Below are 24,046 nucleotides of genomic sequence, written 5' to 3'. Positions count from 1 at the left end.
CTACTTTTCGGTTTTCTCCTTTCTAAAATGCATATTCGTGGTACCTTTATAAAATTTGGTTAATCTGTGTCTTTATGAAAAGAGATTCTTAGTAAGGAGGTTAAGATGGGAACTGTTCAACTGGATCTAAATCATTGCTAAGTTTTGGGGTTTTTTTAAAGTAGTATTTTCTTATGTCAATAAACTTTAATCTACAATTGAAATGTTTTATTTTAGGAAAAAATAATGAATTATATTTGTGCTCTTTCCCACTTCCTGCTCCAATTCCACTTTATTCTGCAAGTTACCATTTTTTCCTTCAACAGCGTACTATGTGTTTAACAATTGTACAGTATTTTCTAATATGACCATATCAGTTTATGATTTTCCCTATTGTGGGACATTTTGTTCATTCTGTATTGTGTGTCTCCTTCCTTTCCATCCCTTCCTTTTCCTTTCTTGTTCTATCCTAACTTTGGAAGTGGGCTTGCTGGACTTTGGGTATAGAGATTTACAGTTTGTATAAATAAAACTTTTCAAAAAAGGTTATTGAGTTTATCTTTGCACCAACAGTGTATGAACTATCATTTTTTCTATGCTTGTGCTGATACTTTTAAGAATCTTAACATTTTTATTAGTCTGATAAAGAAAATATTACTTGATTGTTTTAACATTTCTCTGAATTGCCTTTTTGTATCCTTTGCACCTTTTCTTAATGAGTTCTTAATGTATGATAGTTATTGTAGCTCTTTTCTCCAATCTATTATTTGTTTTTAAAAAAACAGTAATACGTGGTATGTGGTAACAGATGAAAAAGTAGAGCTGTTATGTCTCCAGATGTTTGCATTTCTAACTTTAACTAATATACCTCTTTCCTTTCCATCACCTTTTGCCATAATCTCTTTCCTCTTCCTTTCTTTCCTTACCTTTGAGACTCCCATCTTATACCATCTATACTTTTATGTTATCATAACCCTTTCATCTTGTGATCATAACCAAGTCTTAATTTGCTCATAGCTTGATTTTTTTTAAAGTGACACCATTGAACAATGTTTTTATGGTTATATCATTCATTGACAGTCCAAGCAGTGTATTAGGATTATTATTACTATTTTTTTTTTGTACTAGGCCTAATGTCAAATGCTCTGGACCTTCCTGAGGACAATGCTTCTGGTATCAAGGTCATTTGGATTGTATTTATACTCATTCTGGAGCCCTCCATTCTGCTTTACTAATCAGGATGCCCTTCCCACTAACACTAAGCCTCTTGTATAGCTATTAGCCATGAACTTTGCATCACTGTATTCCTGGGTTGGAGCCTCTATTTCTTAGATCCGTGTCTTTTTCTTGATCTAATCTCATTTTGCTGGACTGTATCCTTAATTTAACTCCTACATAACTTTTCTTAGAATATTACTCATGGTGGCCCTGATAATGTCTTTAATTTGTCTTCGAATTTGGTTGCTAGATTCGCTAGCTGGAAAACTTGATAGTGGAATGTTTATGAAAGAGTTTGCTTTCTACACTCAACTGTCTAATACCACTCTGGTTCTTGCTTCTTTTTTTGTTCTTAAGTTTGTTTTTTTTTTAAGACTTTTTTCCCCCTTAAGTTTCAGCTTTTTCTCTTTATTGTTGATGTTCTGAGGAGTTGAGAAAGTGTGAGTCTTTTGATTAATTGTGTTGGGCCCTTAGTGAACTCTTTCAACTGGAAGACTTGCGTCCTTTTAAAGCTTTGGGAAATTAACTTATAATACTGCTTTGGTAATTGCCTTCCCTCTGCTCTCTTTCTGGAATTCCTGTTAGTTAATTGTTAGAATCAATGGATAGTAGCTTAAATAAAAGCAATAGAAAAATTTTATAAGAAAGATTGGGGGGAGGCTGCATGTAGGAATGCTAAGTCTTCATCTTTCACAAGGAAGGTGATAGTATCTAAAATGGAAAGATAGTAACTATCTGAGCATAAGCATATTATTTAGGATAAATGTAAGTACCAGAAGAAATAGCTAAAAGAATTTAAAATGGTTGCCTCAGAGTATTGGAAATCAGTAGCGACTTGAGATGTGGCAAAAATTATTGCTAAACCTTGATGTTATTATTAACTTCTAAAACTATGCACATACAGGAAATTTTTAAAAATTTAAAACAGTGATGAAGTGCAATCCCATTGTCAAAGGTCTACATTTAGTGATATTTTCACTCTTTAAAATCCCCTCAGCAAATATATATGGAAATGTTCTTAGTCCATGTGTTCATTATAAGCCTTTAAGAAGGGAAAAAGATTCCAGTTGTTTATGTCACGTTTCATTTTCGTCTCTTAATCGTTGAGCTGTGCATTTTGAGAAAAATTGGCAAGAGATGTACTAGAGATGTACATGGCCTGTTACTGCTTGGTTATAACTTTTTTTAAACGATACAGGAGTATTTTAGTGCCTATTTCAAAGTCATTTGGATTTATGACTACTTTTTGAGCTTTTGAAGAAATCTACAATGGCTTTTTCTTTAAATGGGGTTTTTCTTGCAAAATGGTTTGTGAGATACAAATTTACTTAAATAAAACTTCCACACTTTTTAAATAAAATAAGACTATGATTTTCAAATAATCTCACTTATGTTATACTCTTGTACCAAATTTTGTATACCATATATACATATATAAAGTATGAGTAAGTAACAAGTAGGCAGTGAATTGCTAATCAGAATTGTACCACTTAGTGATGGTATGAGTAAGTAACAAGTAGGCAGTGAATTGCTAATCAGAATTGTACCACTTAGTGATGGGTGTTTTGAATTGCTGTGGTTGGAATGGAAGGATATTAGTTAAAAGATAAGGTTTGAGAAAGTACGAGTTCAAATACTGTTAAAATTCGTTACTATTAAGTAGTAGTTGGGGATGTATATATATTTCTTTTTCTAAGTCCCTCCAGAGGAAGAGATAATCACTTACAAGACTTCTTAACAATGTTCACTTGACAGAACTAATTTAATTCTTGTATGCTTTGTTTTCATAGTTTGAAGATGGCTAGTGGTTGTGTTAAGTGAAGTGGATGGTACCTTGAAGTCACTCAGATGTTTGGTTTACTTCTTACTTTTTTAATCTGTAGGATTTTTCCTCCCTCAAGGAATAGCCAGTTAGGGCACCAAGACTCAAGAAAATCATGTCTGAATGGGGCCTGATGTAATGGTAAAGGTTTAATACTAGGGTTGTGTTTGTTGGAGGTGACTTGGCTGTTGATAAAGTAGATGCTAAAGCATATAGTGCTATTTAAAGTCTTGAGTTTGTTTTTCTGATATGAAATAGAAGTTTTATCTTACATATTTTTTCTACTGTTTATATAAATATGTCCCTTCCATCACCTGCCCCTTATGGTTTGCAGTTGAACTTTTACAGAATAAGTCAAATGATTATACACAGTGATAGTATCTTCCTTCCATTTACAGAAAGATTTTATTTATTTTATTAAATTCTAATTAAACTCTTGACATTCTCTAAAGGTGAAATCTTTGACTCTCCAAATTTGAGATGTCATAGAATGAAGTAATTTCCTTCATAAAATGCATGTATGAGGGCAAATAAAGAACAGCAAAGCCATTTGAGTGTTATTATTAATGGATAGTTGGCTAAGTGCGTTCATTAACAACTTTTGGTACATCAAGATTACATTTGTGGTTCAGATGCTTATCTCAGAAAAATTTCAAGTAAAGTATCATGGATCTACAGAATTATAGTGGATCAAAACTTATCAGTATTAAATTTTGTTTTAAATAATCTACAAGGGTAGAGAGTGAAAAGTGTGAAATTCTTGGTAAAGTACTCTTCCAGAAAATATCTTCAATGGGAAAGCCTCTCAAGAACCTTACCCTCGACATTTTTCCTTTCTCTTTTACCTTCCTTTTCCTGAGAGTAGCTTAGAAGTAATATTCAGAACTGAAAACTTTTGAGGATTAGTGTTGTTTAGTTGTAAATTCTTTTTAAATGCATATATCTTTTAAGCCATATGGGAATTCTGTGATTGTCTTTCTCAGCCCTGCAAGTACCTCTCTGTATTGCTAGGCTAGAAAGCCACAACTTTTCTTGGGGTATTTTGCATTTAGGGTTTTGGATGTGAAATAGTTGCTGGCAGTTAGGTAAATGTGTGTGCAAGAGATTTGAAAGGAGTTCATCTTTCTTCCCTTTTCTGCTCCCCCTTTATTTTGTTGGGTTGCGTTATCAACAGATATTTGTGGCAAAGGCAGCAGCTAGACTGTTTTGTTGTGTACATCACCTAGCTTCATGGGTATCTTAGGCCATTTCCCCATACTGTTGTCATTGGATATTATCAGTTTTTAAGATCTTAGCCATTGTGGTAGGTTAAAAACATGCATTATATTAAGGAGATTGAGTATTTTTTTTGTTTTTTCAGCCAATTATATTCTGTGAATTCATAAATTCTTCATTTTTTTGTTGGATTATTTGTCTTTGATGGATGAGTATGTTTGCTTATTTACCTTTTGTTGTCGGTGTTGGAGGTATTTCTTTCTGTAATAAATTTTTGTACTTTAGGGCTTTTGGGTTTCTAATATTACTTAAGAAGTCATTACAAAACAATAATCTATAAAATTTGGATCATGAGCAGCTCTCTTGAGTTCCTAGATTAAGCAAGATAGATACGATATAGAAACATGAGTCCTTTCTTGTCGGAAAATCATCAAACTGAGTTTTGAGATGAAGTCTATAATCTATTAATTGTTTCAGATCAAATTCTGAGATAAATAAGCTAGTCTTTGGATTCCTTTCTATGTATGTTAATTGGAATAAAAAACTTTTTTTTCTTGCTGTTGCATCTTAGACTACTCTTTTTGTATTATAAAACCCATTCATGAGGCCGGCTGAGTGGTTAAGTTCACGTGCTTTGCTTCGGTGGCCCTAGAATCCTAGGTGGGGACATGGCACCGCTCATCAAGCCATACTGAGGCAGTGTCCCACATAGCACAACCAGAAGGACCTACAACTAGAATATACAACTATGTAGTGGAGGCTTTGGGGAGAAGAAGGAGGGGGGAAAAAAAGAAGAAGAAGAAGATTGGCAACAGATATTAGCTCAGGTGCCAATCTTAAAAAAAAAAAATTAAGAACACCAATAAGAATAGGATGAAGAGACTTTATTTCAACCAAGAGCTTGAACTGACTCTCCATTAAACTAATTATAAATTTTGGTAGCACACATAGGTGGATTTCTCTCCTTTGACCAGACCCCATCCTAAAGCAATGAAATCAGAATCTTTGAGGGGGGTGCTACAGGCATAAACGTTTATAAACTTTCCCTAATATTCAGATCCTGTCAGCATGTTTTATCTTGGATCGAGTCATTTACCTCTCTAACCTCATCTGTAAAATGTAAGTATTGCTTACCTTGTATAAAGTATTGATGTGAGGATTAAATGAAATATAAAATGCCTGGCACCGAATAATTTCACATTTGTGCTCCTTTTGTTCAGCATTGCCTTTTTGACACTCGTACTTTTTTTTTTTTTTAAAGATTTTATTTTTTCCTTTTTCTCCCCAAAGCCCCCGGTACATAGTTGTATATTCTTCGTTGTGGGTTCTTCTAGTTGTGGTATGTGGGACGCTGCCTCAGCGTGGTTTGATGAGCAGTGCCATGTCCGCGCCCAGGATTTGAACCAACGAAACACTGGGCTGCCTGCAGCGGAGCGCGCGAACTTAACCACTCGGCCACGGGGCCAGCCCCTTGACACTCGTACTTTTAATAGTCAGAATGCCATTATAGGTGCTCCAGTGCAGGTTAGATTACTTTTGTAATTTAATATTTCAATTTTATATTGTAATTTATATACAATAAAATTTATACTTTTGGGTGTACAATTCCATGAGTTTTGACAAATATCTAGAATTGTGTAACCACCACCACAGTTAACTTAGACAACAGTTGCATCTTTACGCTCTAAAAATTCCCTGCTTCTGCCCTATTTGTCCCCCTTGACCCCCCAACCATTTGTACACCATCCCTGTAGTTTTGCCTTTCTACTGTGTCATATAAATGGAATCATACAATATGCAGCCTTTTGAGGCTGGCTTCTTTCACTTAGTATTTGCATTTGAGATTCATTCATATTGTTGTATGTATTAATAGTTCTTTTTACTCCTGAGTACTATTTCATTGTGAGGATGCACCACAATTTCTTTATCCATTCCCCAGTTGTGGAACATTTGGACTATTTCCAGTTTTTGCTAGATATGCATAAAGCTGTTATAAACATTTTCATATAGGTTTTTAGGTGAACATAAGTTTTCATTTCACTTGGGTAAATTCCTAATGGTGAGATTTGGGGTTGTAGTAAATTATGTTTAACTTCATAAGAAACTGCTAAACTTCTTCCTATCGGTTCTACTGTTTGGCATTCCCACAGCAATGTATGAGAATTCCAGTTGCACCACATAATCTGAAGCATTTGGGATTTCAGATTGGTTTCCCCCTCTCCCTCACACACATTCTAATAGGCATGTGGTGGTAACATTGTGGCTTCAGTTTGTGGGTCCAGAATAACTAATGATGTTGAGCATCTTTTCATTTGCTTTTTCATGTCTCTATAGATTTTCTTTGGTGAAGTGCCTGTTCAAATCTTGTGCCTATTTTTAAAATTGGGTTTTTGTTTTCTTGCAAGGTTTCAAGTGATTTTTGAAATATATATTCTAGATACGAATCCTTTGTCAGATACGTGATTTGCATATGTTTTCTCCCAGTCTTTGGCATGTCTCTCCATTTTCTTAACAGTATTTTTTTCGTTTTGGGGAATTCCAACTTATCAGTTTTTCTTAGGGATTGTACTCTTGATATCTTATGTAAGAACTATTTGCCTAACCCAAAGTCCCAAAGATTTTCTTCTAGTAGTTTTAGTCTTATGTTTTACTTTTAGGTGTGATCCATTTTGAATTTTACATAGTCTGAGGTATAGGTTAAAGTTGATTTTTTAAAAATATAGATGCCTTAATTATTCCAGCACTGTTTGTTGAAAAGACTGTTTTTCTGCATTGAATTGTTTTATACTTTTGTAAAAAATCACTTTTCCATATTTGGGTGGATCTATTTCTGGTTTCTGTTCTGTTCCTTTGATCTGTGTATCTATCCTTTTGCCAGTACTGTAGCTTTAATAGTTTATTTTGAAATCAAGTGATATTCCTTTCAGAATTATTTTGGCTGTTCTAGTTTCCTTGCTATTTCATGTAAGTTTCGAAATAATTTTGTCAGTATCTACCAAAAAATCTTAGTGGGATTTTGATTAGTATTGAGTTTAATCTGTAGATCAATTTGGGAAGAATTAATATTTTAACCACATTGAGTCTCCCAACCCATGAAGATAGTATAAGCCTTCATTTATTTAGGTCTTTTTTGTTTGCTTCATCAGTATTTTGCAGTTTTCAGCATACAGATACTTCACATACTATGTTAAAGTTTTGCCTAAATAGTTCCTATTTTGGTGCCCTTATAAATGGTGCTTTAAAAATTTTTTTGTTTCCAGTTATTCATTGCTAGTATATAAAAATATGGGTGATTTATATATGTGTGTGTATATATCTATATGTATATATAAACATGTATGTCTTGCTAAACTCATTTATTAGTTCTAGGAACTTTTTTGTAGATCCATGGAATTTTCTACATAGACGCTTGTGTCATCTGTGACTAGAGACAGTTTTATTGTTTGCTTTGTACTCTCTATGCCTTTTATTTATTTTTCCTGCTTTACTGGATTTGTAAGACTTCCAGTACACTGTTGAATAGGAGAGTGAAAATGACGTCCTTGCCTTGTTCCATATCTTAGGGGAAAAGCATATAGTCTTTCATCATTAAGTATGATGTTAGCTGTAATTTTTTTTAATAGATTACCAAGTCAAGGAAGTTCCTTCTATTCCTAATTTTCTGGGAGTTTTTATGAGCACTGGATGTTGAATTTTGCTAAATACTTTTTCTGCATCCTGTTAATATGATCCTGTGGTTTTTCTTCTTTAGGCTGTTAATATGATCAATTAACATTTATTAGTTTTTTGAATGTTTAATCAGCCTCGCAACACTGGGATAAATCCACTTTGTTGTAGTGAATTATCTTTTTTATATATTACTGGATTTGATTTCCTTACATTTTGTTGAGGATTTTTACATCTTTGTTCATGTGGTAGTTTCTTGTAATGTCTTTGTCTGATTTTGATACCAAGGAAGTGTTCCCTCCTCTTCTGTTTTCCAGAAGAGAAATTGTGTAGAGTTGATATTTTGGGATTCCTTAAGTGATTGGTAGAATTTACCAGTGAAACCATTTGGCTTGGGCCCTCTTCGTGGAAAGGTTTCAACTACTCATTTGGTTTGTTTCATAGATGTAGGAATATTCATGTTACCTGTTTCTTCTTCAGTGAATTTTAGTAGTTTATATCTTTTAAGGAACTTGGTCGGTTTCATCTAAGTTGTGAATTAATGGGCAAAGAGTTATTTGTAGTATTCTTTTACTATCCTTTTAGAGTCTATAAGATCTGTACTGATATTTCACTCCTTGATTTCTAATGTTGGCCATTTGTGTCTATCTTTTTAATGTTTATTAGTCTTTACTAAAGTTCTTTTGATCTTTAGTACCAGCTTTTGATTTCATTTGTTTTCTCTTGTTTTTCTGTTTTCAATTTCATTGAAATTGACTTCTGCTCTTTATTTCTTTCTGCTTGCTTTGGGTTTAGTTTCCTTTTTTATAAAAGCATTTGTGACCATTCTTTGTTTCTTAATAAGCATTTAATGCAACAAATTTCCCCTTAAACAATGTTAGCTACATCCTGCAAATTTTATGTTGTATTTTCATTTTTTTCAGTTCAAGATGTTTTCTAATTTTCTTCAAGACTTCCTCTTTGACCCTTGGGTTATTTTGTAGGTGATTTAATTTACAGATAGTCTGTCTGCTTGTTCAGTGGATTGCTGAGAGAGGAGTGTTGAAATCTCCAAGTATAATTCTGGGTTTGTTTATTTTTCTTTTAGTTCCTTCAGTTTTTGCTTTGTGTATTATGAGGCTTTGTTGTTAGGTAAATAATTTAAACATAATTTAAGGCTATGTTTTCTTGGTGAATTGACCTTTTTACCATTGTGAGATTTTTCTTTTATCACTAGTAGTTTTTCTTGTTCTGAAGTTTACTTTATCTGATAGAAATATAACCACTGCAGCTTTCATTTGATTAGTGCTTTGCATGATATATCTTTTCCCATCCTTTTACTTTTAGTCTCTATATATCTTTACATTGAAAAATGAATTGTTGTGGCCGGCCCCGTGGCTGAGTGGTTAAGTTTGCATGCTCCGCTTCGGCTGCCCAGGGTTTCGCCGGTTTGGATCCTGTGCGCGGACATGGCACTGCTCATCAGGCCATGCTGAGGCGGCGTCCCATATGCCACAACTTGAAGGACCCACAAGTAAAAAAATATATACAACTGTGTACCCAGGGGCTTTGGGGAGAAGAGGAAAAAATAAAAGAAAAAAGAAAAAAAAGGATTGTTAATAGACAACATATAGTTTTGCCTTTAAAAAAAAACTAAGCTGTCTCTTTCTTTTTATTTTCATTTAGCAGCATAAAGAATTGACATAACATTATATTAGTTTCAGGTATACAGCATAATGATTCAATATTTGTATAGCTGTCTCTGTCTTTTAAACGGCTTTCTTTTTTTATTATTTGCATTTAATGTCATTATTAAGGTGGTTGGATTTAGGTCTTTTAAATTCATTTCTCTTTGTTCCTCCTTTTCTGCCTTCTTCTGGATAGAAATTTTTAAAATATTCCACTTTATATATGTATTGGCTTTTTTAGCCATTATCTCTTGGTCTTTTTTTTAATGGTTGCCCTAGAGATTATAATATAAATATTTAACTTCACATTCTACTTAGAATTAATATTTTACCACTCCAAGTTAAGCATAGAAGCCTTACAACTATATGGATGACTTTTCCCCCAGTTCCTTTATGTTGCAGTTGTCATAAGTGTTATAGCTATCCCTGGTGGACTAGTGGTTAAGAGTCAGCACTCTCATTGCCACAGCTGGGGTTCATTTCCCAGTCAGGGAGCCACACCACGTGTGTGTTGGTTGTCATACTGTGGTGGCTGTGTGTTGTGATGCTGAAAACTATGCCACCGGTTTTTCTAATACCTGCAGGGTCTCTCATGGTGGGCCCGTTTCAGCAGAGCTTCCATACTAGGCAGATAGGAAGAAAGACCTGGCCACCCACTTCTGAAAACATTGACTATGAAAACCTTATAAATAGTAATGTAGCATGGGCTAATACAGCGCTGGAAGTTAAGAGGATGTCACGGAAAAATGGGCAGGGTTCTGTTCTGCTGTACACGGGGTCACTAGAAGGTCAGAATTGACTCCATGGCACTAACAACAAATGTGTTATATCTGTATACATTCAACCCTTCACAACACTAGCAACGTATGTGTTACATCTATATACATTTAACCCTTTCCCTCGTCATGACATGTTATAATTTTTGGTTTCAGCAATTTTATATGTTTTCAAGAACATAAGAGAAGAAAAAATAGTCTGTAATATTTACCCATTTACCATTTCTGTTCTTCCTTCTTTCCTGAAGTTCCAAGTTCCCCGCTGGTATCATTTCTCTTCCACCTGAAGAACTTCTTTTAGCATTTCCTTTAGAGCAATTTGGCTGACAGTGAGTTCTTTTACTTTTCTTTTTTCTGAGAATATCTTTGTCTCCATTCCTGAACCGTACTTTCACTGAATATAGAATTCTAGGCTGACAGCTTTTGATATTATCCCAGAAGGCCCTGAGAGACTGCTCTTTTTCTAAAAAAATATTTCTTCTGTTGTTATGATTGGAAAATTTTCTATTGATATATCTTTAAGTTCACTGAGTCTTCTGTCATCTTCTTTGGTATTGAGCCCATCCAGTGAACTTTGTGTTTTTTAGTTCTAAAATGTCCATTAGGTTCTTTTTTATAATTTATGTTTCTTTCCTAAGAATTTCTTTCATTCATTTTAAGATGTTCATACTTACCTAATGGATCATGTTTTTAATAGCTGCTTTAAAAGTCTTTGTCTGATCATTCTAATATCTGGGTCATTTTTGGGTTGGCATCTATTAATTGTCTTTTTTCTTAACAGTTGGTCAGAATTTTTTTTGTTGTTCTTGCTATGTCTGGTAATTTTGGATTCTATCCCAGACATTTGGAATATTATTTTGTGAGATTCTGTGTCCCGTTAAAATCCTTAAGAGAGTAGTGAGGATTTTGTATTTGTTTTAGTAAGTGAGTCAACCCAGTTAGGTTATAACTCCAAATTCTTTCTCCCTTTATATAGGCAGTGGTTCCATTTTCTATTCAGTTTTCAAAGACTTTGCTATGTTAAGTTTGCCCCTCCCATTCCCACTTAGGTTGATCTAGGCCTTGGGCAGTGATTTACAGCATAGCTCTGTTCTGAAAGCTTCTCCTATACTTCTTTGGCTGTGTTCCGCACGTGCACAGCTTGCAGGTGAGCCCAGGACTTGGTTCATGCACAGAATTAGGAATCTACTTATCCATCTCTCTCATTGAAGTGATTTCCCTTATACTCTCTGGCTCCCAGAGATCCTTTCTTCATTTCTCTAGCCAGAAGCATGGAGTTCTGTCAGTTTTAGTTTCCTGCCTGTCGTGCCTTGAGGTGAAGTGGCAAGAGAAAAAAAGAAAAGAAAATTATAGGGATTCCCTCATAACTCTTCTTTTCACAACAGGGGCCCTCTTTCTGATTCCTTTATTCAGAGTGATGAGTTTTCTCTTGTGGTTTTCTGGGATCACTCTGTAGCAGTTTAGTTTCATGGCTGGGACTGGCCTTGAGACAGGGCCCAGAGAAACAAGAGAAAAAGAAAAAAACTCTTATTTTTCAGGACCCTTTTGCCCTAGTTGTCTAACTAAAAACGTGTACTTCTCTCAGCTTTTGCTGATCCTGCCTACTACAACAGTTTTCCCTAATTGACCCACCCTTGGGTCAAAGCCAGGAAATAAAGGAAAAGATCAAACAGGATACCCACCACTACCTTATTTGTTGTTCTTCACTTTCCTCCCTAATATTCCTGCTGTTAGTTAATTTTCGGAGTACTCTGTTGTATTCTGTCCAGTTTTTAATTGCAATAAGTAGGAGAGAGAAATGCTACAGTGAGGTTATTGCTTCATCTTGGCCAGGACCAGAAGCCGGATTGTTTTGTTTTTAAATAAGTCAACATTATTGATGTATAACTTTTATATGACTCAGTGTGCCCATTTTTAAGTGTATAGTTTTTGATAAATGTTTTCCCTCATATAACTAGCCGTCACATTCAAGAAGTAGAATATTTTCAGCCCTCAGAAATCTCCCTTGTTCCTCTTAGCTGTCTGCCATCCCCTCCTCATCCTGCCCTGAATTACCCTTTGGTGGAGGATGCGAAGGATATTTGGACATGACTAAATGAGATCCTTAATTTTCCTTTAGGTTCTACTACATAGAATGATCCAAGGAATATTAGATCCAGATTGTTCTAAGCTAGAATTCACAACTATTCCACTTAATTAGCTGCATGATATTGGGTAACTTTTGTAACCTTTTGCAACCCAGTCATAGTATGGAAAGTAAGTATATTTACCTTACAGAGTGCTTTGAGAATTAAATGAGGTATATAAGGTATACAGGGGCCTGGCATACAGTAGATGCACAGTAAATACTATTCCCCCATCAGCTTTCTGCATATGCAGTGCACATAAATGACTTGAGTCAGTTGCACTGAAATAGTAACCTGAATATATTTATTTAGTTAGTATTATGAAATATCCCCTGCCCCATAGATAGCATAGAGCTCTGGCATAGATATTTTGGCATTATCATGCCAGTGTGGTTTAGACAGATTTTTTCAGTAATATCCTATTGGGTAAAACCTTGGAGTATGTACCTCTAGTATTGTATACATATTATTAAACAAACGTATATACGTACACAGAAACTTTTGAAGGATGAGCTAAAAAATAGAAAAGAAGTCATGTTTTCTTTACCCTGGGGGACTGCTGGTCTGATTTTCTGAATCCCTTTGATGATTAACGCCCCTTTGGGGAGGCCCTGCCCCAAACCTATTAAATAAAAATATGGGAGTGGAGCCTGAGAATCTGTGTTTTAACAGACCTTTCCATAGTAATTTTTGATAAACCAATAACAAGTTTGGGAACCTTTGGATGGACCCAATTTTTGATACTGGAACTCAATAAAACACAGAAAAGACACTGGCACCATCAAGTCAGAGAGGACATTTCCCCTCCTCTTCCTTTTTTCTCTTTGCAAGTTGAGACTTTTACCAATTCTTGGAATATTTTTCCCCAAGCACTCTGGGTAGTGGCAGAGAATGTAGTATATTGGGTACCACCAAGTTACAGCCTCACAATTCTAGTAGATACTACTAGAGTTAATTCCCCCAAATGATAGCGGTATTGCCCTTATTTTACATATGACTAAATCTAAGTGACTAACTATTTCAATTGTAGGCAAATGCTATTGTGAAAATCTATTACCAAATTCAGAGTTTTTGTTTGTTTTTTAAATAAATTGTTGAGTCGCATTTCTAGGGGATAGCTGGACACAACAGTGTCTAAATATTCTTTACAAATAAACATAACTTAGGATCAGTTAAGAGACTTCTTTTCACATATTAGCTCTTATAGATTGGTGTCTTGTTTCTGGAGTGCTGTGTTAAAGGAAGATTCTTACGGGAGTCTGGGTCCGAGAAGTAAGGAGTACCTAGATGGATTAGCAAAATGTACCTGGAGTGGGTGGATGAGAGTTATCCTGTCTGCATTTTTTGACTTTTTTGGAGGATATAAATGTATGAATTTTTCTGTGACAAATGGTATTATTGAGAATAATTGATAGAGATTTCTTTCATGACATTATTTTTATAGAGAATTACTTTTAAACTAAATCTGTTGTTAACTAATACTGTGGTCTAACTATGGTGAAATAAAAGTTGTTTTATGTATGGAGACTTTTTTTGAAATATTTAATGTAATAAAATTATACATGAAATAAAATAAGCAGTTTTGAGTTCCACTTCTGACATTGTAACTAGCTCTAGTATCGTTGAATGAGTTAGGCTTAGTCCATCTCTTAGACTTGATTGCATTTTAAGTTCACATTCTGTACCCAAATATTAAGCTCACTAGTTTCATGGGAAATGGAAATATTTGTGACAGCATTGAATAACAGGGCAGTAAACTTTGGGTGTATTTCGTGGTGTTAACCTTTGTTCTTAGAAATGAAATAGCAACCTAAGATTATATTTTATAAATTATTACACAGTACAGATATTTTTCATTTTCATTAAATATCTCTGAAGGAGCTTCTGACTTAAAACTAGTTTGGACTCGTTTGAACCATTCAGTACATAAGATGGTGGAAATTTTATTGATTAACGGTATTCCGATGTGGCAGTCTGTTTAATCTTTATTGCAAAAAAGTTAATTTTAATTAGTGCTTGATATAATACAGCAATTTTTCATTTAATTTCTTTTTGGCTTATTTTGAATTCTGCTTTAGGATCCCATAGAAACATGAGACATTAGTGTGGCAAGCTTTTTAAATAGTCTTGACCTTATAATTAAAATTTTCTGTTTTCTTAGAGGAATAAAGGAGTATCTTAGGAAAGGAAATTTGGGTGGGGTGTTATAGAAATTTAAATTCAACCTAAAAATGCACTAAATGTCAATAAGTGCTGTTACCTTAAAATGACTTTTTTTCCCCCCCTTCTTTAGAATCCAGCAACTATCACAAGAATACTCCTTAGCCACTTCAATTGGGATAAAGAGAAGCTAATGGAAAGGTAAGGAACTCTGTTGTCAGCTTTGTACTTAGAAGTAACACAGCCTCTGAACTGAATTTACAAAAAGCAAGTAAGGAATTGATTTATATGCCAGTATGTGAAGAAACCAATGTGCAAGTAGTATCTGCGTTAATTTCTTGTATCCCTCATCTATAATTGTGCAGTAAACTTAGTGTTAAGGGAACGGGCTTAATGTTTCTTATTTTACTTTGGTGATGAGGTCGGGGGGCTCTACTTTAGTATCTTCTACAATATAACCTCCTAAGTACCAAGAACTAAAAGTAGGTTAAAAAAAAAGTGCTTGATACTTTCTTGGAAGACGTGAGAAAGTTATTCCTTTAATTGCTTAAAAATTTCTTGCCCATAAACTTTTAAATCTTATGTTAGGCATATTAATAACATTTATTCACTAAAAACAAAATTAAAAAGTTGCTCAGGCAATCCTGGCCACCAAAACAGCTGCTGAGACTTGTTCTCTGGCTTCAGTGCAGGATTGTATTCTGTTGGGTGTTTTTTATATTTTCTCTTTGAAAATGTTTCTAGTTCTAACAGAGAAGAAATTACTGGGACTGGAGGATGACAGTATTAATGCCATTCTTAATCTTTTTCTCTTCCTTAGATTGGAAGTTTGGAGCACTTGTTAAGGTGGTTAGGGTGACAGCCTGTATTTAGATCTTTCAGCCTAAAATTAGCAATCCTAATTTTAATAAAAAATGACAACTAGTTTTTGTTGGCAACCGAGACCCCAAATATTATGAGAAACAAGTGGAAAATATTTCCCATTTGATTTTAAAATTGAAAGCACTTGTAAAACAGATTGTAATAATACCAAGAATATTACCCAATTTCTCACACCTTGCACCCCAACTACAACTTGATATTAACAATAATAGTTATCAATTATTCAGCCCTTTGTGTCAGGCATTATTTCATTTTATCTTCCTGATAGTTTTATGGGGCTAGAAACTATTATCCTCATTTAAGGCTTGGAGCTTAATGTATTTATCTCAGTCACAGGGAGTTAGCACTCAAACTCAGGTTTGTTGGACTTTTAAGTTTATGTTCTTAAACATGTACTATCCAGCTTTCCTGGGGTTCATGAAGAATAAAATGCTCCTTGACTAGTGTGATTTGTTTTTCCCCTCATGAACCTGACCATCTTTTTGAAGTCAGTAATAGTTCTTAATTTTGGTAACATTTGTTTTCAGACTTATTTTATGACACCTCTGTTAGACGAAGGAGTTTTCATTGTTTACATCTGTTACTTTTCTAGCGAACTAGACTTATTTCCAATTTGTTTCTTATTATTGTATTTCTTCAAAGGCGTTCTGAATTTTGTCCTGTAACTGTTGACACTGCTGAAAGTGTTTTTCAATTAAATACTTAAGAGTGGTAAGTTTGAATTAAAAAATAAACGGCTTCTGGGAAACTTCTGTGTGCGAATTTTCAGTTTCTCCTTGTAATTTCAGTTTTTTTATATATTCTGAGGATGTGTTAGTAGGTACCTATAAGTCTTTAAATAATATTTTTTAAATCAATATGTAATATCTTTTTGTCTCATTTAATGAGTTTCACATTATATCCTATGTTGTCTGGTATTAGCACTGCTGTACTTTATTTTATAAGTACTAATATATTTAGATTTAACTAATGCTATTGTAAGTTGTGCTTTAAATTTATCATATTTTCTATTTGGTTATTTTGTTGGCTTGATCAAGTCCCGTCCCCCTCACCCCCCGTAATTTCAAAGTTATGTATTTTATTTCAGCTTTTTTAGTGGTCACCCTTACAATTTGTATGTGCATACGTGAAACTGTAATTTTATTACAATATTTATGTCCATGCCCTGCACAAGACAAAAACTGTAGCATACTTTTCTGTCCTTTCCTCTTCTCCTCTCACCTTGGTAAGTTGATAATATTTGAATTTTTCATTTTTTTTCCTGCTTTTTCTCCCCAAATTCCCCAAGTATATAGTTTTATATTTTGTTTAGTTGTGAGTCCTTCTAGTTGTGGCATGTGGGATGCCACCTCAACGTGGTCTGACGAGTGGTGCCATGTCCACGCCCAGGATCTGAACTGGTGAAACCCTGGGCCGCCAAAGTGGAGTGCACGAACTTAACCACTCGGCCACGGGGCCGGCCCCATGAATTTTTCATGTTTTATTAAGCATTTTTGCTATCAGTATATTTACTTTTCTTTTTTTGCGATTTGTTTCTTGCATACCACCAAAAAATCTTGCATTTGTTTTCTCCAAATTTACCTGTTTTCTTCTAGAATATATTCTTTAGTCATTTAAGTCATTTCATATGTGATACATTTTGAGTGCTCTAAGAGAAATCCTTAATATTCTGAAATATTGGGATGGGTTTTGAAAACAGCAGGTTGGGTCTTTTAAGTCTGAGGACTCATGTTTTTGGTTTTGGGGAATTCTTAACTGTTATTTCTTCAATATTACCTTTTTTCCATTCTCTTGATGCTTTCTGGAATTCCTGTTAGTCATATGTTGAAACTTGTGGATCTCTTTCCTAAGTCTTTTAACTTTTTTTAAAATGCTTCTTTCATGCTTATCATCTTTGTCTTTCTACTCTGGTCTGTGAAAGGTCCTCAGGTTTACCGTTAATTCACCAAGTTTCTTTTCTTTCTGCATCCATTGTGCTATTTAGCCCTCTTTTTTTTAAAGATTGGCACCTGAGCTAACATCTGTTGCTAGTCTTTTTTTTCTTCTTCTTCTTCTGCTTCTTCCCAAAGCCCCCCAGTACATAGTTGTACACTCTAGTTCTAGGTCCTTCTGGTTGTGCTATGTGGGACGCCGCCTCAGCAGGGCCTCGTGAGCTCTGCCATGTCCGCGCCCAGGATCCTAATCGGTGAAACCCTGGGCCGCTGAAGCCGAGTGCACAAACTTAACCACTCAGCCCTGAGGCCGGCCCCTTAGGCATCTTGAATTATTTCAACAGTATCCAACTTTGTCATTTTAGTAATTTTATTCTTGTTTTGTGAATGCTGTCTCTTTGTTATCTCTCTTGGCATATAACTATTCTTACACTACCTTTTTTTTCTGGACTGTTTATCAAGAAATAAACAGGATTTAAAATATGTGTTGGTATTTGGTACCCTTCACGGTATATTATTTTCAAATTGGTCACATTCTAGGCTATAATAAATTCCAAGAAAAATTGCTATACATTCTATTTTCATACTTCCAGATAACCCTTAGAATCCAAAAATGAAATTATTTTAATAACCAGAATTAAGTAATGAGAATACAAATGTTGGATGTGGCTGAAGAGGTACAGGGATATTTACAGTCTTAGTATCTTTAAGAAAAAGAAGAGGTAGAGAACAAACTAAGCCTTTCAACTAGGAAGTTAGAAAAATAAACCCAAAGAGAAAAGAATAGGTATTTTAAGATAAAAGCAACATAATGAAATAGAGAACAAAAATAAATAAATGAAACAAAAAGAGATTTTGAAATGGCTTTTTTTTTTTGCTGGGAAAGATTTGCCCTGAGCTAACATCTTTGCCAATCTTCTTCTCTCTGTTTTTTTTCTCCACAAACCCCATTGTATATTCTAGTTGTAAGTCCTTCTAGTTCTTCTACATGGGCTGCTTCCACAGCATGGCCACTGACATACGAGTAGTGTGTTTCCATGCCCAGGAACCGAACCTGGGCCGCCAAAGCAGAGCACACAAAACTTTAACCGCTAGGCCATCCAGACTGGCTCTTGAAATGGATTTTTAAAGGGGGCAGTATCAAGAGAATGAGAAGACAAGCCACAGACTGGGAGAAAATATTTGCAAAAGATATCTGATTAAGGACTGTTATCCAAAATATACAAAGAACTCTTAAAACTGGAAACAACCCAATTGAAAAGTGGGCAAAAACCTGAACAGACACTTCACCAAAGAAGATATACAGATGTCAAATAAGCATATGAAGAGATAATCAAATGATTTATCCTTAGGGCATTGCTAATTAAAACAAAATATCACTGTACACCTATTAGAATGGCCAAAATCCAAAACACTAACACCATCACGTACTGATGAGGATGTGGAACAACAGGAACTCTCATTCATTGCTGGTGGGGATGCAAAATGGTACAGCCACTTTGCTTCCAGTTTGGCAGCTTCTTAGGAAACTAAACATACTCTTAGCATATGATCCAGCAGTCATGCTTCTTGGTATTACCCAAATGAGTTGAAAACTTACATTCATACTGAAACCTGCGCATGGATGCTCAGAGCGTCTTTATTCATAATTGCTAAAACTTGGAAGCAATCAAGATGTCCTTCAGTAGGTGAATGGATGAATAAACTGTAGTATATCCAGACAATCGAATATTATTTAGTGCTAAAAAGAAATGAGCTATCAAGGCATGAAAAGACATGGAGGGACCTTAAATGCATATTACTAAGTGAGGAAGCCAATATGAAAAGGCTACATACTATATGATATTCTGGAAAAGGTAAAACTACGGAGACAGTAAAAATATCAGTGGTTGCCAGGGGTTAGGGAGAGGGAAGGATGAATATGTTGAGCAAAAGGATTTTTAGGGTGGTAAAACTATTCTGTATGAAACTGTTGTCGTGGATATATGTCACTATGCATTTGTCTGAACCCATAGAATGTAGAACACCAAAAGTAAACCCTAATGTAGGTTCACTGATTGTGTCAAATGTACCACTCTGATAGGAGATGTTGATAGTGGGGGAGGTTGTGTGTGTGTGGGAGCAAGGTGTATATGGGAGTGCTCTGTACTTCCTGCTCATTTTGCTCTGAGCTTAAAATTGCTCTAAAAAAAGCAAAGTTTATTTTGGAAAAAGGGGAAAATAAATTGGCAAATGTGATGGGGGTAGGGAGAAAGGGCACAAATAAACAACACTGAGAATAATGCGTAATTACAGATAGGAAAAATATTTCAAAATTATAAATGAATACTGTCTACCACTTTTACCAATACATTTGAAAGCTTAGAAATGGAGATTACCTAAATTGTCCCCTAAGAAATTGTTGAAAAATAACCATGGCAAAATGTAGTAAATATACTAAAAGGTCTCTCTCCTTACCTTAAAAGTAGTAGAAGATTTTATGGGCAAGTTCTATCTAATAAGCCTTCAAGGAACTGCCAGTTCCTACTGAAAATAATTTCACAATGTAGAAAAAGTTAGGACATCATTAGTTCATGTTAGCCAAATCAGAATAACCCTGGTTACAAAATTTGACAAATCATAAGAAAACCATCTTTATTAGGAACACAGCTGTTGAATTCATAAATAAAATAAAACTTAGCTGAATTGAAAGACTTAATGATCTAGTAGGATTTCTCCTAGGAATGTGAGAATAGGTCACCATTGTGAAAAAACTCATCTATACCATTTACTACTTTAATAGGTTATGAAGAGGAACCAAAAAGTAATTATAATAAATGCTAGTAATGTATTTAATAATGTTGTGCATTTACCCATGGTTTAGAAAAAATTTTTTTTAGTTAACTAAGAAGGTAATTTCTCAGCTTAATAAAGGGTATCAACTAATAATATTCTAGAGGAAAATTGTACTTAATTTTAAAACATTACAAGCATGCCCATTAAAATCAGAGTTACTGGCTATCACCACCGTTTAAATGTATTGGAAGTTCTGATAAATAATACATGGAAAATTAAATAAGTGATATAAAGATTGTTTTGGAGATGGGAGGATTATGAATTATTTTAGATTCTTCTTTATACTTTTATGTATTCTTTGAATTTTCCTCAATCACAGAAAAGCTTTATAATAACAAAATGCCTGTTTAATTAAGAAAATAAGCACTTATTTGAAATGAAAACACTTTCATAAAGGGAAAAAAAGGAGAAATTTTATGAGGAAATGTAACCATCTACCCAGGAAACCCAAGAGAACCAATGATAAACTATTAAAGTAGTTGTACATTAGAATCACCTGAGAACTTAAAAAATACCAATACCCAGGCCCCTTTTCATCCCCCCACATCCTTGGAATATGAAAAGTAACACAGAATTTAAGGAGGCTTAGCTTCAGTGACAACGCAACTCCCAATTCTTGAGTATAAAAATGAAGATTGCCCCTATGATAATTTTGTAATTATTTGGGATCCCAGGAATCACAAGAAAAGGTAGACAATATGGCCAATAAATTTTGTTGTATGGGCTTTAAAAAACATCTTACTTTCCCATTGGTAACACAGAATTTATTCAAGTATCATTTGTTCATTTTGACATACTTAAAGATAAATCTTACCCTAGTCAAAATTGTGAAATATCTCCATTTTCATCCTCTCTTTGCTTTCTTTTCTCATTTCCAAAGCATGTTGGTGTTTCTTCTCTCTCATTCATTAGTGAGCTGTAGTCCCTGCCCTGGAGGAGGAGCTCATGGTCCAGTGAAGGCAATAGAGGTAGAAATAGATTCTTGCCAATAATTTCTCTTATTTGCTCCTGGACTTCTAGTCCATAGTTTAAACAAATTTGTCCTGACCCTAAAAATGAGCAGTGTATTCTTTTTAAAAATACATTTTGATGAAAGTGGAGACGGGCTAGTGGAGAAGGGACCATTTTAACTTTTGGTCTCTTATTTCTCATAGCAGCTTTCCAGACCGTTGCTATTTTCTTTCTTATGCAGCCTTCTGCTTTTTTACTCTGTATGTTAATTTCTCTTCTGTTTTACAAATTAAATAGAATTTTCTCTATTTGCTAGATTCCTTCTCATCCTCCTCCAGATGAAGCAAAACAGAGCAAATCAGAGAATCAGAAGTGCAGCAACAACTCTATCTGTCCTTCTACTTCTTTTAAGGCCAGTCTTTCCTTTTGGGCTTTGATCCTATCATAATTTTTGTGGGATGTTGCTTCCATTATTTCATCTATCATACCTTGAACCTTCTCCTCCTTTCCTGGTATATCAGTCAGGGTTTTTAGTTATAAAGGAACTTTAAGAGGTTAAGAGAAAAAGACATTAGATTGAGAATCAGGCATGAAGTCTGTGCATCCAGGAAAATGCCAAAATCACGGTGTCAAACTATTTTAGTGGCAGCACTGTTGCTGCTGACATTGGATACAGGCATCACAGCTCATATAATCAGATATTGGGCATGTGATACCACAAGTAACATTTCTACTTTTGGAGTCTCTGAAAGCTGGACATCTCCTTAGCCTTTTGATGGAATGAATTGCTCGTTGAGCCTTCTTCAAGTATTATGCTTTTTATAAACTCTAGATCACCGTGAATCCTCCCAGCAGGAGAGACTGGGAAAGTGAGTTGTTCCTTCTTCCCTTTCTTTTTATGACAAGACAAGACTTTTTAAAAATCCAGCTTCTCTGCTTTTCTGGCATCTTCTCTTTATTTCTGTTCTTATGTTACTCCTTAGTTGTACGAAGCTTTTAAGGTGGTCAACAAATTTCATTTTTGTGTCACCTCAACTTTGCCTGTGTTGTTTTGTCTGACATTGGGCTTCTGTGGGTATCGGTGTAGGCTGTTAGCTGCACATTTCTAGGGAATACCTTGGGAATTGTACTGTCATTGGCCTATGCATGGCGTGCTTTCCTTATTGTCCTTTTTCCTAGTTGTCCTTCAAAACCCAACTTCAGCTTTACTTCTAAGATGGCTGTCTTATTTGTCAAGACAGTTAATCACTCCTTCCTTTCACCTTAATATGTATTTGATTTAATATTTCACTTCTGTTAGAGTTCTTTGTGCAGAAACTGTCTTATTCTTTTTTCATTCCTAGTCCATAACACAACTTATAATTTATAGTCAGTGTTTAGTAAATACTTTAATTAAATTCAGCCATTTCTAGATTTTCTTTTCTGTAGTAGAACTTTCATTGAAATTATGATGTGCATGTAAATCAGATTTCGGTTGGACAGGAGTTAAGAGACAAAATCCCCCAAATCAATCTCCTTTAGAGTTGGTAACAAGTGGAAAGTCAGTATTTTCTCTCCTGCAATACCGATTTTTTTCCTTACAGGTTTGTTTTAATAAATTTTAAAAACTCATTTTAGTTGATAGTATGTAAGGTGGGTGTTAACAAGTTAACTAGCATGTTTGAGGTAAGGGGAAATATAGGTGGTTGATGACTCGCTACTTTTAATGGACAGGTACAATCAAAGGGTTTTGTAGACTGATTTCAATCTTTCTTAGACTATGTTGCAAATAGCTTTCCACTTTTCATTCTAATGAAGCATTAATACTCATTTGGTGAATAGGTACTAGAGTTAGCACTTGTATGTTATGATAGTATAGATCTTTTAGCCACGTTAGTAATAATATATTGTTTCACAATTAACTTCTGAGATGTGAAAGCAAGTTAGGTTTATTAGAAACCTGGCTTTCATGATGGCATTCATTACTATTCTTCTGCAGATTAGTGTTTTTTTTCCTATTTAAATAATTCAGGTATTATTGGGGAACGATGTATGAAAAGCTGCAAATGTATCATCTTATTATACTTTAGTGGTTAAGAATGTGAGATCTCTGCTTCATCACCTATTAGCTGTAAGAACTGGAGCAATTTTCTCTCGTAGTTACCTCATCTGAAGTTATTTTCCTTTTATCCATTCTGTTGTCCCTAGCCTCCCTGCTATCTCACTACGTAAATTTCAAGATTTTTTTTTTTGCCACGGAAGATTTGCACTGAGCTAACGTCTGTCACTAATCTTCCTCTTTTTTGTTTGAGGAGGATTCACCCTCAGCTAACATCCATGCCAGTCTTCCTCCATTTTGTATGTGGGTTGCTGTCACAGCATGGCTGCCGATGAGTGATATAGGACTGAACCCAGGCTGCTGAAGCAGAGCATGCCAAACTTAACTGCTAGGCAGTGGGGCTGGCCCCAAGAATGTTTTTGAATATCAGCTGTGTGTACAACATTAAGCAGAGGTTTGGTGATGAAGAAGTACACACAACAGTGTGCACAGTTTTTACCCCCAGTGTACTTAAAGAGTTATGTGACTACGTAAAAGATTGTTTCTGATTTAGGTGGGAAAGGATTTGTTGATGAGATGGCATTTGATTGAACTTGAAAGGGCAGGAGGTTGTGGGAATGTGGGCATTTCAGGTTCAGAAAGCAAGTGGAGGGGAAAGTTTACAGTAGTGAGATTTAGAGTGGTTGGACTACGTGAAGAAAAGGGGGGAAATGATTGGACAGGTTTAATAGGAAGTACATTATGCAGGATCTTGAATTATAAGCAAATGAATTTGGACTT

General features: G+C 34.9%; 1 protein-coding gene across 4 annotated transcripts in view; it reads left to right on the top strand.

Moving 5' to 3' along the window:
* LOC100063282 (E3 ubiquitin-protein ligase ARIH1) overlaps positions 1-24,046 on the top strand; it is a 188,252-nt gene that overhangs the window by 31,562 nt on the left and 132,644 nt on the right. For all 4 annotated transcript variants that reach the window (XR_011425444.1, XM_070233818.1, XM_070233823.1 and 1 more), the window contains one exon: positions 14,763-14,830. Coding sequence is in view for 3 of the 4 variants with exons in the window: in XM_070233818.1 (XP_070089919.1) it covers positions 14,763-14,830 (68 nt within the window). In the remaining variant the exon portion in view is untranslated. The remainder of the gene's footprint in view (positions 1-14,762; positions 14,831-24,046) is intronic.

The sequence above is a fragment of the Equus caballus genome, chromosome 1, assembly GCF_041296265.1.
Source record: "Equus caballus isolate H_3958 breed thoroughbred chromosome 1, TB-T2T, whole genome shotgun sequence".
In the NCBI taxonomy this organism is placed as follows: Eukaryota; Metazoa; Chordata; class Mammalia; order Perissodactyla; family Equidae; genus Equus; species Equus caballus.
The sequence above is the reverse complement of the archived record's forward strand: the minus strand, read 5'-3'. Positions and strand labels throughout refer to the sequence as shown.